This window comes from Penicillium subrubescens, assembly GCF_028828155.1.
Source record: "Penicillium subrubescens strain IBT 31985 chromosome Unknown utg000011l_segment0_segment0, whole genome shotgun sequence".
NCBI classification, from domain to species: domain Eukaryota; kingdom Fungi; phylum Ascomycota; class Eurotiomycetes; order Eurotiales; family Aspergillaceae; genus Penicillium; species Penicillium subrubescens.
In genome coordinates, this window is record NW_026643161.1 from 832,107 (window position 1) to 846,204 (window position 14,098).

Genomic DNA, 14,098 nt, shown 5'->3' on the forward strand with positions numbered 1-14,098 from the left:
GGTGTTTCCGATATGGCCCAGGGGACTACAAAATGGCGTTGGAGTTGGCACTGATGAGAAAGATCAACTTGCGATCGCTTATTACCAAGGTACTCCCTTTGGAAAAAAGACTGATGCTTGGGAAATGACGAGAAGAGGTGAGGGTATCAAGACATTGATTCGGGGTGTGGACTTTGCAGAGGATGTGGAATTGAAGAGTTAAAATCGCATGAATGGGAGATGTAATTATTAAGGCTGTGAGCTAAGGAATCAAATATGCTATACAATTTATACTTGCATCATCAATCATAAAAAAACGTAGCCGATCAATAGGCCCAAGGTGTTGTCTTCTGGACAGCGTTGCCGGCAGAGGCCTCCAGATCCTTCTCGGTAGGTTCATTATTCTCATCCGGATCCCGGAGACCCTGGTTTGTTTCCAAGGTCTGGTCAATATCATAAGACTCGGTCAGGAGACTGAGTAAAAGAGCAACACCCGAAATCGCACAGCAAACTGCCCACACAATGCGTAAACTATCCGTGTACGCATCTTTGAGATCGGATTTGTTCACACCGTCTGCCATCCCCTTGATAATCTGAACCAGCCCAGCGGCATCTTGACTGTAAGAATCGGCCATGGGTGCAAGCGCAGGATATTTCAACAAATTATTGCGCATCTGGTTCTGGAAGACAACACCACCAACAGCCACACCGACTGCCTGACCCAGAGCGCGGAAGAAGCTGAACATGGCGACCGCAATCGCCAAGTTTTCCGAAGTTGCTGATGCCTGTACCGCATAGCCCAGCGAAGGGAAGAGCAGGCCGAGTCCGATGCCTGGAACAACATTAAGCAGGATCCAGCCTGGAATGCTGGTCGAAGATTTTATAATGCACATCAATCCCAGACCGATGGTAGATACTACCCAGCCAAGCCAGATTGCCCAACGATAGTGGCCTGTAATGGTGATGAGAATGCCTGCTGCCATGCCACTTGGCGCAACTGTGAAGGTCTCTGGGAAAAGGGCAATTCCAGAGATGATTGGGCTATACTCCTTCACAGCCTCATAGTAAAGTGGAAGATAGTACAGTGTGCACCACAGTATCAATCCCTGCAAGACGCTTCCAATGAAAGACACTGTTGCGGTACGATTGCGGAAGACCTTTGGAGGGATGATAGGATCGGCGGCAAAGCGATATTCGTAGAAGGCGAAGACGAATAATCCAGCTGCACCGATAATCAATGGTACCAGTGTATGCCATGAATCCCAAGGGTACGATACTCCGCCCCAGGTAAGGGGAATTAAGAATGATGACATGCTGCCAACGAACAAGACGGTTCCAACGTAGTCAATGCGACGGAGTTTCTCGACCAGTGAGCTTGGGAGAATGCTGAGCCTCAAGAAAAGAACCACGAAAACGACACCAAACCCAATGAAGGGGAAGTTGATGTAGAAGATCCATCGCTATAGAGGATTAGCTCTGTCCCTAGAACGTCTTGATTCACACTCACCCAAGTCACATTTTCTGCGAAACCCCCACCAAGAATTGGCCCTGTCACAGAACCAAGACTCCACATAGCACTCAGGATACCAAAGTATTGACCCCGATATCTCAATGGAATAAGATCCGTGACAATAATCTCACTCAGGGCAATGATACCACCACCTCCGATACCTTGAATAGTTCGCCCAACCAACATGTAGGTGAAGTTGTTGCCGACCGCAGCGATAATGGCGCCGACACAGAAGAATAGAATGGCGACCAGGACCATTGGGCGACGACCGAAGATATTTGATAAGGATGCGAAGCTTGGTTGGAAAACTGCTTTCGCATTAGATGGCTATTTATAACAGCTCGATGGAGGTTTACCGACCTGTTGAAGACAGAAGGAATGACGTTCCACTCCAAAAGGCTTCAATAGCTGTGCCATTCAAGGCCTTGGCAATGGTCTTGATATAAGTTAGCTTCCAAGATCATCTTGATGAGAATATTAAAATAGTTTGGTAGACTTACTGGTAAAGCAACAGAAAGCGAAGTTCCGTCCAGAGCGGCCATTAGAGTGAGGACAGCCAAGGTGAAAAACACCAGTTGACCTCGCCGACCAAGTGCAAATTTCTCAGCTTTACGATCGGAATCTTCTTGATCTCTGGCAACGATTGACCCCGGATTGCTCATAGCACTCGCCGGGTCAGGCTTCTCTAAGCCGTTCACAAATGGATCTTCGGAAGCCATTGTTGTTCAATGACAAGGAAGAGATAGGAAGGCGATGAAGAGTGGAACGAGGATGGATATGAATATGACTGCTCTAGTCCGAGAGGAATTATATTTGCACAGCCATGAAACAGGATCCTGGACAGCATGCATAAGGTCTATATAGATCACGCAGTGATCCCTGTCGTGAAAACCGCCTTGCGGGTCGAACTAGACCTTCCATCGTTTGGAGCAGGGTGAAGTATTCCCCCGTCGCGTATGCCACACAAGCACGTTGTCAATAAGCTGAAAAATTGTGGCTTTCCCGAACCCAGAATTTCGCGATCTCACTTGTTGTGAAGCTATCTCGATGCAGCTGAAAATGCCAAGAATCGGGCAAACTCCGCCCCGACTTCCTCCACTTAGCCGGAATTCGGTGCAATCCTGCCTGATCCCGTAGAGACCGGGCGTCATTAGGGGCTTGCCGGTCGTGTTGATGATTTACTGGCCCGATTGTTATTAGGCTTACCGGGTTATTATTTGGCGAGTCGGGAGGATAAGAATTTTCTTATTTTACCCCGCTGGTTGGCCCGATTCCCGGTGGTATCATTCGTTATGTGATGATTTTATTCTCCGGTCATGACTCAACTAAAGAACGGGGTTTGTGATATACGAAAGCCGGTACCCGGAAGTGCTCTTGCAATGTTGCTTCTCTGTGGACGCGACAAATGAACCACTTCTACGAAATTGAGACATGCTTGAACCAGTTGAACATACCTATTTGGCCCTGTTGGAAATTCTAGTGGGCAAAGTCGCTCAAATATATGTCCCGATCGCTACGATCTTTGGCATCATCTCATAGCTTGGATCGATCTCGTAACTCCGAAGCATACTTCAAGGCATGTTCCAAAATCTATGAAGATTGTACTTCTAGATTACTAGATCCATAGTCTTGGGGATTGACATTACTGCACAGTAGCTCTTTGATAACTCAAAGCCTGGTTCAGTGGTTACACGTTGTTACGGAATAAGCTGGGAGGCAGAAAGATGATGATATTACTATCTAATGACTGTGTAAGATATGGGATTAATCCAGATTAGTAAGCCATCATCCTTTACCACAACACAGTTGCCCCCCTCGAAAGGTCGCTACCGCCCCCGGTAGCGATAGTCCAATGAAACCCTCAACAACATTCCGGGATACCCAACCGTGTGAAGGTTGAGCTGCCAAGCGGGATCGAAATCGACCGACCGGAATGAGACGACGGAAGCTTCAGACATGGGGCGACGTCGGACGTGGAACCTTAACCAAAGAACGGGGGAAGGTGACGGTATGGAGCGGAGTCTGTGGTGGAGGCTGGAGCAGGTTGACGATCCCTTGGACGGCAGTCTTTAGATCGGAGTCTTCTAGCGTCTTCAGGCACTGCTCGAGCAGCAACATGCCTTCGGCGAAAGCCATCGCGTCCCTCATAATGTCGTGGTCAGACATACCCTTACGAAGCATGTTGATGGTCTGGGGATCACCGTTGTCCATAAGCGCCCGGGTGGTGATTAGACCGGCGTGGTCCTGGGTTGCGATACTCCAGGTCCAGGAGTCCTGAGGCAGAACCTGGTACAAGGCTTCGACGGCAAAGAGGAGGTCCTTGACCGGACCCGCAACTTCGAAAGTGTCATGACTGATTCTGGAAATCAGATAGCGGAGGTCCGTATTGCCGTAGTCGCGCGAACAAGGTGTAGGAATTCGGACGCGGCTCCAGGGTGGTCTGCTGTCCACTTCCGACAGCGTCTTCGCACGCTGGGCCTCACGTCGGGCACGCTTCCTGGCACGGCCCTTGCTGTCAGCCACGCAGGCATCTATCAGACCGTACATTCGGTTCCAGTCGACCAGTTCGAGGACCTGTGGTTTAACGGCGGCCGCTTCCTGAGAAGGGAAGTCCTTGCCGTACGTGAAGGGGTAGTCTGCGAACGCATGCTGTGGGATAGTATGCATTGTATCAGGGACAGGATCGGCGAAGGACCCTTCAGGAAAGTCGTCGGAAGGGGAACAAATTCGCTCATGGTAGTTTGGTAGGTCAAACAAGAAAGCACTACCAAGACCTTTCTTCAGCTTCGAAGTGTAGACTAGCGTGTATGACGCGGGATCAGATCGCATAACGAAACGGCAGGCGATCTTGTTTTGACCTCGGGAAAGGGTTCCGATGTGGATTAGGTCAACGGGACCATCCTGTCCAGCGTCCGGGTAGAACTTAGAGTCGAAGGCACGGAGGGTCAACTGGGTGAGTGTATCCATACGGCTTGCGGCGACGGCATCGGGGGGAGCGACGGCACCTCCAAGGTGGAATTCGGTCACACTCGAGCGGTACTTAGTGCCGACGAGGTATGTTGCCGTGTTCCACGACCCACAGAGAACGTAGAAACCCTTGTAAACAGTGAACCACGGAATACCGTTCGCCCAAATGATCATAGGCGGATCGAGTGGGATCCGGGACGTACGCACATCACCGTGCTGATCGAAATCAGCCTGGAACCGGGCGCCCCGGCGCTGAGGGGTCATAGTGCATAGAGCGTAGAATACGCCCTGGTCTGTAAGACGGACGTTCGACAGCGCCAGACGTGCTTCAAAACGCTCGTGATTCCAATAGTCGTTGATCGAAAAATGAAAGACCATCCACGTCTTGAGCACCTCCATATCGATCTTGCCACCCTTTGACGGACCTGGGCTCTGGCCATTCCGCTGTCCGGGGATAGGGTGAGTCATTCCGGCATTATGCCAACGCAGTGCGTATCGGGTTGAGTCGTCGTAATAGAAGACGAGGGCGAAGCCGAAAGTGATCTTGGTACGTGGGGCGAAACGAGTGACATTCGTCCGAGGTGGGCGAGTGGGAATCTTCGGCCTGGTCTCCTTCGTCCAACCTTCGGGAGGCTGGGCCATCAGTGCGGCAAATGCACCGAGGTCATCGTCATTATCATTGTCATCATCGAGGGAGCCGTCTTGGGCGTCTCCGTCATCCGCGGCCTCGGGGTCAGTATCGGTAGCACCAGGGGTAGTGGGAGCAGAGCTGGTGCCGGTGCGAGGGGTAGTGGGTTCCTTGCGAGCTGAATGTCCACGACGACGACCTCCGCGAGTCTTTTTCGGAGTACTCGGAGTCTTAGCAGGGGCCTTGCCCTTCTCAGGGGTCTCTGGAGGAACGAAAAGATCGTCCGGGGGAGGGTCTTGGTCTGACATCGCAGATGATGGTATCAGGGTGAAAGGGAGAGATGCAATGCGGAGGAAAAGAAGAAGAGGAGGGGAGAAGCATTAAATAGATAGCGGTCAAGAGCTAATGTAGGGGCCCACGAATTAGGCAATAGCGTGTAGGCAGACAGTGGATAGGCAAACGAAAGGTGCAGGCAAATAATAAACAGGCAAACAAAGGATATAGGCAAACAATGGGCGGGCAAACAAAGGAGGGTATGTAATACACGATAAAGAGACAAACAAGCCCGCGTCGGACGTAGCGACTAATTGTTAGAGCCCTGCTCGTGATGCAGGACATCTCGGAGATACTCGAAAACTTTCTCTTCAGCACCCAAGAGGTTACCTTCGTCCAGCCACTCGAGATGGTCATTGCCGACACCCGACCAGCGAACCAAGTATTGCTTCCGACGATTGCGACCGCGGCCGCGGGAGCGCATATCAAGGACGGCGTCGACGTCAGCACGATCGGTATCTTCGGGAAAGCGTGGGTCAAACGTAGACGGTGGCTGTGTGGGAGGCATCTCGCTATCCTCAGGAGCGCGCTCCAGGTGCTCGACAGAAACAACGGGATGAGCTCCTGCGAACTGTGGCGGAAGCTGAAGACGATACGCAAGACGGCCGACCCGCTCGAGCACCCGACATTTGATATGACGTTGGGTGAGCTTCTTAGTGATATCGCGAGTGGGTAAGACGTACCCGGGATCCGTACCCTGCTGCAGCCTGAGGTACACGAAATCGTCCTTCTTGAAAAAGATGGGTTTATGGCGATTATCGTATTGCTTCTTCATAACCATCGCAGCGTACTTGGCGCATTCATCTGCATCCTGTCGTGCCGCGTGGGGTGATCCGACGAATGCGTGACGGAGCAGGTTCCACGGCATACGGAGGTGGACACCGAACATCAGTCGATGGGGGGTGTCACCAGTGGAAGCGTTGACGGACGCATTAAGTGAAGCCTGCATCGGGGCAAGCCCTTCATCCCAATCGACGTTCTGGTGGAGGTTCTGCCAGTGTCGCAACCAGATCTCCGCAGTCTGGTTCGAACGTTCTGACTGACCGTCGGCTGACGGATGATAGGCCGCGGTGTACAGAAGCTTCGTACGTAGTGCAGTGAAGAGGCCTTTCCAAAAGCCGGTGACGAACCTCTTGTCACGGTCCGAGATCCACACAACCGGTACTCCCCAGTCACCTTTCTGGAGGTCGCGAAGGACAGCTGTGGCCCACTGGAAGCCGGTCCAGTCTTTTTTACCTGGCGTCGAACCCAGGCGCTTCGTTGATTTGCATGTGTATATAGCGACGGCGTCAAAGCCCTTCTTTGTCCGAGGCAGGCCGGTGACGAAGTCGATAGTCAACGTGTGGAAGGGCATAGGCGGGGCAAGTATCGGTTGGAGCGAGCCGTATGGCTTGTGCCGTGGCACTGCATTCTTCCTGCATTCATCACACTGGTCAATGTATGCGCGTAGCTTCTTCGCGCCCTTGTGTACGACGAAGCCCCTCATTTTCTGCCAGGCGCGGTGGAAACCAAGGTGGCCTTCGCCGTGTGCGATCTCAAAGATGTCATTCTTCATTGAGTCGGGGATACAGAGCCAGAAATCACCGTCGGCCTGCTTTGAGTACAGGAGGCCGTCATCGACCTCATACGGCAGACGCGGTTTGACTGGATCGGGGTCGCGTTCGATGCGCTCAAGCTCGGCGAGCACGAGGCTCCATTTGGGGTCACTGTCGTAGGCCGCACGAACCCGAGACTTGAAGTCATCGGAAAGCTGGACACAGGACGTGAGGAAAGCGTATGCCTCATCGGGGACATCCCACGTAGCGGCCGCGCCGGGAAGATGCAGGTCCGACGCGGTTGTGACATAGAGGGCGTCCAGGTCATCATCCTCGCGGGGTTCAGCCTTGTCCACGGCTGCCAACCGAGACAAGGCATCGGCGACACAGTTAAGCTTGCCAGCTTTGTGGTAGACCAGAAGGCGGTACTGTTGTAAGTACTGGGATGCGCGGACCAGACGGAGGTTCATGCGGTCCGGGGACGAGGAAGACAACGATGTAGCCAAATTGATCGTGGCGATGTGGTCAGTGTAAGCGACGGGTGTAAGGTCATCCGGGGCGGCTTCAATCATGTGCCGGATCTTACGCACCACCCAAACGATGCAGGACACTTCCAACTCAGTCGACCAGTAATGCTTCTCAGCTGGTGTGAGGAGACGACTGAGGAACAAGATTGGTTCGACAGCAGTGGATGGAGGAACTGCCTTAAAATTGGTGTGATTGTAGCTGCGCTTGACGTGAAAGACCATAGCGCCATGACCGCCTTCCTGAGAAGAATCGATGTCGAAGTAGAGACGTCGAGTGCGGTCCCAATGCACTAGCCACTGCGGGTCCTGGAAGACTGCTTGGATAGCGTCAAAGGCGGCGAGCTCGCGCTCCGTCGGATGCGTGTAGCGTGTGCGGGATGACCACTCCTGACGGGGTCGGCCTTTGACTGGACTGCCGCGCAGAAGCTCTGTCTTGCGGATTTGCAAGGGCTCAGACTTCTGGGCATAGAAGGGGACGTACTGACGTAAGGCGCCAGTCATGCCGAGATAAGTCTCCAGCTGACGGAGGGTGACAGGAAATTGCAGGTTCGCAATAGCCTTGACCTTGTCCTCGGGGGTGGACATACCGAAGGCATCGACAACCTGGCCTAGCAGGGACACCTCGGGGAAAGCCACGTAGGCCTTTGACGGCTCAAGCGAGACGTGATGTCGCTCGAGCACTTCAAGAACCATAGAGAGGTGGCGAAGGTGTTCATCAAACGCAGCGGATGCGACAACAAGGTCGTCAAGATATGCTCGGCAGAAGTCGACGAACTCCTTCAGAAGAAGGTCCATTTGCCGTTGTACGTAAGGCACGCTATTGCAGAAGCCCATGATAGCGACATGAAACATCTCCTGGCCCCTGTGTGACACGACACAGATACGACCGCGATGATCGCGTCGGATGCGCCATTGGTAAAAGAACTTAGCGGCGTCCAACACAGTGATGTACCGCTTGCCTTGCGTCAAGAGGATGATGTCGTCCATCGTAGGGATCGGATAGACGTCGCGCTCAGTGACCTTGTTCAGCGGTCGGAGATCGACAACGGCGCGGCCTTTACGCTCAGGCTCGCGGCCGGGTTTATGGACAGTGCGCCAGACGACGAAAACTGGAAAGCCAGTGGCCGTATGCTGCGTCGTGTAGCTCATCTTGCCTTGATTATGCAAAGGCTGAAAGGCTTCATCGACCACAGCACGGTCCTTCGGGCCAAGGGGGTAGATCTTCGACTTAGGCAGCTTGGACTCCCAGCCAGGGACGAGGGGGATAGTCATCCATTGGTCCTCGGGTATGTCGACGACACCGGGGTGGTCGCCCCACACGTCATACGCCATAAGAACGTCGGTAAGCTGCTGAATCAGATCCGGAGCAAGGCCAGCGTACAAGGTGACACCGTTTGGGAGTCGGACACCATCGTCATGGGTATGACGCAGGCCCTCATGAGCGGGGCTTGCTTCCGTGGGCGAGCGACCGAGTTCGGCGACCTCAGGCTGGACCGCACAAGCCATGGGCATATCCGCTTCATACAGAGTGCCAATGCGGTCGCGGCGATGAACGGTGACTGGCTCACCAGTGTCATTGACAGCTTGGACCCAAGCGAAGTTGGCGTCGACCAGGTGAGAATAGAAAGCAGCCTGGTGATGGCGCCCTTCAAACACGTAGTCACGGTCCTCGGGTAGCGTCGTCTGAACACGCGTGGGAACGCGGATGATTGAACGAGGAGGAATGACTGTATGTTCGGCCGCATAGACCGCGCGTTGCGCAGCATGGTGTGGCTTAGCATGTGTGGAAATGGGCACTGACAGGTTCATGCAAGACGGGATCCTGACAGTCTTGGTGTCGAAGTCCAAACGGAAACCTTCATGACCCATGATGTCCATACCGATGAGGAGCTTCGCCTTGAGGTTTTCCACCAGGTGAGCTTCGACCTGAATGCGAGCCGCGTTGTCCGCACCCCTGAAGTAGACGTCAAATGTGACAAAAGCGGAGGAGAGGTGGCGGGAGCCGATGCCGGCGACGGGAACAGGTGTGCATTTCTGCAGCGGAAGGTTCAGTGACTTCGCAAGATCCGCATCAATAATAGTCATGACGCAACCGGTGTCGAGGCAAGCGACCAGGAGCTTCTGTTGGTTGGTGAGACCGACGACGGTCGATGCATAGCGCCAAGTCTTATATGCCATACCGGGCTGGGAAGTGCGAGGTTTGTCAGACGTGATGACCGGAAGGTCCTGCGGGAGAGCATCTGGGCTCTCTGTAGCCTGAGGGGAGACGTAGTACGCGACCGTCTCGTCATCGACAGCGGCAGCAGTACGCTTCGGGGCGCAATCCTTGAGGTGGGCGTGGAGCTTGTTGTTAGACACGAAGCTCGTCAAACAGTGAAGGCAGGTAACAGTTGGCTCAGCCTCATCAGCTACCACGTTGTAGCATGGCTGGTCGCCGGTGTCGTCAGGAAAAGGCGGCGCCTGCCAGTATGCCTGTGGATCTTCCTCTGGAGGATATTCGGCGTAGGAGGTGTAATCGTCATCCGCGTAGTACGCATCTGCCTGTGGGTCATAAATGCGCTCGCCGTCATAGAAAGCGACGTTAGCCATGTTAGCCTCGGGCTGGTCAGATGGAGCAGGCGCGTCGGATGAAGGGGGAACTTCCTGTGGGTCTGCCATATAGGCAGCGGTCTGTGGACGACCCCATGGACGAGTGCCATCGCGTGGCTGACGAGCCGCATAGCCCGTGTTGGAGTAGCCAGCTTGGTTCCATGGCTTATCAGCAAGAAGAAGTTGACCGGCTTGGTTTGTACGAGACTGGTCACGCGGCGACTGCTGCTGTTGCTGTTGTTGCGGACGCGAATGATACTGTCCCTGGAATGGACGATTTTGCTGTTGGGGCGCGTATGACGGACGCTGACCCTGTGTCTGTGGCGTATTCGCGGGGGGCACGGAGACATCCCATTGCGGTTGTCGCTGTTGCTGGGAGTCACGATTCGGATTCCACGTAAGCTGAGGAGTGTCAGTTCCTGGGTAATTGGGACGGAAGGGGAGTTGAGCTCTGAAACCGGGGCCACCGTAACGAGTGTCATTGCCGTAACGGGGACCACCGAACTGAGGGCCTCGCTGTTGCTGACCTTGGTAACGCGCGGGCTGGGGTTGTGTCTGACGCGGTCGCGCGCGCTTAGACATCTCGTACCACTGGCCATAGCGCTGATCGAGGTCTGCCATGAACTGGGAGATTGTGGTTGCCGCGGTAGGTTCACGGATATCACGCTGGAGGGCGGGCTCCAGGCGGGTCCAGACGAGACGGAGAAGGGTTGTAGTGCCAGTCATGTCAGCCGCCTGGGCATCACGTAACATATTCTGTGCCCACTCGGTGACACTGCGTCCAGCGCGTACATCACGCCACGAGTAGACGGAGGAAGGAGACATGACCTTGGTAAGCGCTTCTGTCGGACGAGGCTTGAAGCGGCGTTCGAGGGTGGCATACCAGCCGAGTTGGAGGGAGCGAACACTCAAATCCTGACGCTCTTCATCGGAGAGCTCTGCACTGTACCAACGGGCAGCTGCTTCGCGGAGGCACGAGGGTAAGTTGGCACGTACGACTTCCTCAGACTTCAAGGGGACCAGGGCCTTAAGCTGATTGATGAAGGCGTAAACATTCAGGTAATAAGTCGTACCCTTCGTGGTACGGACGTGCACGTCAGACGAGGAGTCGGGGGTGAAGTAGCCGACATCATCCGACTTCCAATGACTGTTGCCTTGGGGAGCGTCGTGGCCATCACGACCTGCAGGACCGCGAAGTTCGTCACGACGAGTAGTGACGACGTCGTCGACAATAGTACGAACCTCGTCGGCATTGCGGGCGAGGGCACGCGTCACTGCGTCAGTCACAATAGCAGCGATCTGGGCCTCCGACATGGCGAAAGGGCGTGTGTTCTCCATTGGGTCCCGTGGGGGTGGTGGGGGATCCTGAAGGGTCTGGGGAGAGAACTCGAAATGAGGAGATCGGTCAGGACTTCCACTTCGGCCAAATTCGAGACTCAGGTCGGTTAATTCTTCAGATGTAGAGTGTGGCGATGGAGGTCGAGAGATGAAAGGTGTCGGGGTGACCGGGCTTGAATGAGACTGAGCCTGCGTCTGACGAGGCCGAATTGGAGGCGGCTGAGGAGTCGGGTCTGGCAGCTGGGAAGATTCCGCTGAGTCGGCTGACGCAGGGATCTTGTCGAACAGCTTTCGAAACTCCTTGATAGCCTTAACAAGCTCCGGACGCAAGAGCCAGTCAGAAGGGAAAGGGTTCTCTTTTGGGAGCTTAGGGATGTCGTAGTCTGCCGTAAGACGCTGAAGCTGACGCTGAAGCTCAGGGGTCTCGAGTTCCTTATGCTGGTCCTCGAACTCGAAGAAGGTAGCGAGCTGATATCCCAAGAGGATACAGCGCTGAAGCTGCTTCGCAGAGAGCGACATCAGACGTTACTGGACGAACAGAGGGAGATGAAAGACACTGGCGCGGAAGGAGCGAGGGCGTGACGTGGTCACGTGGCAATACTCGCGATAGCTTCGACAGCCGACAAGGCGCGGGCGCTGGCGATGGAACAGCGATGGAAGCACCGCCGACAGCGTGAAGGCGGTTGACGAGGACAGTTGATCCAACGCAGCGCGTATGATGCGCCGAATGGTGGAGCACGGGGCGGTGGTGGGCGAATCAGAGGGTGTAGATGAGACGAAGTATGGGAGTATGATCAGTTGCCCAGTATCCCTCGACGCTGGAGGCCCAGGCGCTCGAGAAATGTCAGGAATTCCAATAGCACGATCGGTAAACCCAGCCAGAAGGACCTCTGGCTAACCAGGGGCTTGCTACCAGTGTGTTACGGAATAAGCTGGGAGGCAGAAAGATGATGATATTACTATCTAATGACTGTGTAAGATATGGGATTAATCCAGATTAGTAAGCCATCATCCTTTACCACAACACACGTTGGCCTTTTGCTTCAGGCTCACCGCTGTTTATATGAAAAGCCTTTTGGCATGAATACACCAAATTGAAACATTTAATGTGTCTCAAGGGAAGACACCTTGCTTGCAATTACCAAATGGCCTGTAAAGCAACACTGACTGATTTGGTGATCTAGACCAAAATATATGAGCCAGCGAGAGGCATAGTTGAGAGCATGGGGCCACATTGAAGATAATCGTCAATACAGGTGCTGTTGGTGAACCAAGCTCGCCATGGGGGCCGGAAAATCTCCAAGGCATTGATTGAGAAAAATAACGTGGAAATCGTCAGATTCTTGATCCTGTTGATTCTTGGTTGACAGACGCCATCACCCGGCTTCAAGCAGAGCGAAGTCTTCAAAAGGCCTTACTCCTGCAGTCGCTGCCACTCGCTCTGAACAATCTGGGGTAGTTCCTCTAGTAGACTCGGATATGAAGGTTTCCATCCGAGAAGCTTACGTGCTCGAAGTGCCCGCCCACGAGAATTCAATCCCCAGCTTAGCGACTCAAAGCCCGCATATTGCTTGGCACTTTCCAAGTCAATAGGTTCCGCCTTTGCTTCTGGAATGAGACCTAGCTTTGCGGCAGCCTCCGCTGTGGACTGAGCCAGATCGCCCCAGCGATGCTCCCCATTCTCGGTGAGGTAGTATGCCTTTGGACCCCAGATCCCATCGTCGTTTTGGCCTGCGACCGCAGCATGTACGAGCAATGCATAGAAATCACTTAAATCGTGGATGTGGACGTTGTTCCAGATCGCCTGTCCAGCACCTATGATTGGACCCTTCTGCAGCTGCAGTGTCACTTTCGCAAGTTCGTAGACTTGACGACCGCGTTGCGAGCATGGGCCTCGTCCACGTCCTACTCAAACAGTGAGAAGGGTTCAAAATTTGATGGAGGGCATTTGGGGCGGCACTCACCATAGATAGTTGGAGGGCAAATTAAAGCAACCTTAAGCACATCTGCATGCTTTGCGGCAGCGTCCAAGACGAGCTTGTCCACATTGCGATGGAAAGCATGATCGGGTAGATTTAGAAGCTCCTCCACTCCTTCCCAGTCATCGTAAACCTTATCCCTTTTGTTCCCAAACGTCCCCTTGTCACTATCTTCGAAGGTTAAAATTCCAGTTCCACCTGTGTGTAACCAGTAACCCGGCTTTTCTTTGGTATGCCCAGCAACCAGACCCGCGGCGATTGCCTTTGCAGCCCCCACATGATCAGATGCATCTGCAGTGTCTAGGATCGAGTGTTAGCTGGATTTCAAAGAGGCCTTTATTGAGTTATTAGGATACCCACGGAGGACGATGTCTGCTGCTGCACTCTCCCGCTGCAGTAAAGCTGAGTTGTCAAGATCACCGAGAACCACGCGGACATTAGGGAAGCGAGCCTTGACCTGCTCGGCCTTCTCGTTGCTGCGAATTAACGCGACATACGAAAACTCAGGATGCGCGGCATGTAGAGTTGCAAGGGCGTCACCGCCAATGTAGCCAGTTGCCCCGGTACTATGGACTGATTAGCAAAATGTCCGACTGGTTCATGATGGGTTGTTGGAAGTACATAAAGATTTTAGTCATCGTATTAGACAGCGGCCAAAAATGAGGGATAGGCCTCTGACGTCAGAGAATTATAGCGGATAAAGGTGAGTTGTT

At 53.8% G+C, this 14,098-nt stretch overlaps 4 protein-coding genes across 4 annotated transcripts; all 4 read right to left on the reverse strand.

The window, feature by feature from the left end:
• Positions 1–305: 305 nt before the first annotated feature.
• On the reverse strand, positions 306–2,208 carry N7473_012666 (uncharacterized protein; the record flags this gene model as incomplete). The annotated part of the gene is made up of 4 exons (XM_057158605.1): positions 306–1,439; positions 1,487–1,797; positions 1,850–1,925; positions 1,990–2,208. 4 exons carry the CDS (start codon positions 2,206–2,208, stop codon positions 306–308), a joined length of 1,740 nt encoding a protein of 579 aa, XP_057002559.1.
• Positions 2,209–3,439: 1,231 nt separating this feature from the next.
• On the reverse strand, positions 3,440–5,392 carry N7473_012667 (uncharacterized protein; the record flags this gene model as incomplete). The annotated part of the gene is made up of 1 exon (XM_057158606.1): positions 3,440–5,392. The coding sequence occupies one exon, from the start codon at positions 5,390–5,392 to the stop codon at positions 3,440–3,442; it is 1,953 nt and encodes a 650-aa protein (XP_057002560.1).
• Positions 5,393–5,667: 275 nt separating this feature from the next.
• Positions 5,668–11,925, reverse strand: N7473_012668 (uncharacterized protein; the record flags this gene model as incomplete). The annotated part of the gene is made up of 1 exon (XM_057158607.1): positions 5,668–11,925. One exon carries the CDS (start codon positions 11,923–11,925, stop codon positions 5,668–5,670), a length of 6,258 nt encoding a protein of 2,085 aa, XP_057002561.1.
• An 895-nt stretch (positions 11,926–12,820) lies between these two features.
• Positions 12,821–14,023, reverse strand: N7473_012669 (uncharacterized protein; the record flags this gene model as incomplete). Its single annotated transcript, XM_057158608.1, has 4 exons — positions 12,821–13,311; positions 13,371–13,685; positions 13,746–13,951; positions 14,007–14,023. 4 exons carry the CDS (start codon positions 14,021–14,023, stop codon positions 12,821–12,823), a joined length of 1,029 nt encoding a protein of 342 aa, XP_057002562.1.
• Positions 14,024–14,098: the final 75 nt, after the last annotated feature.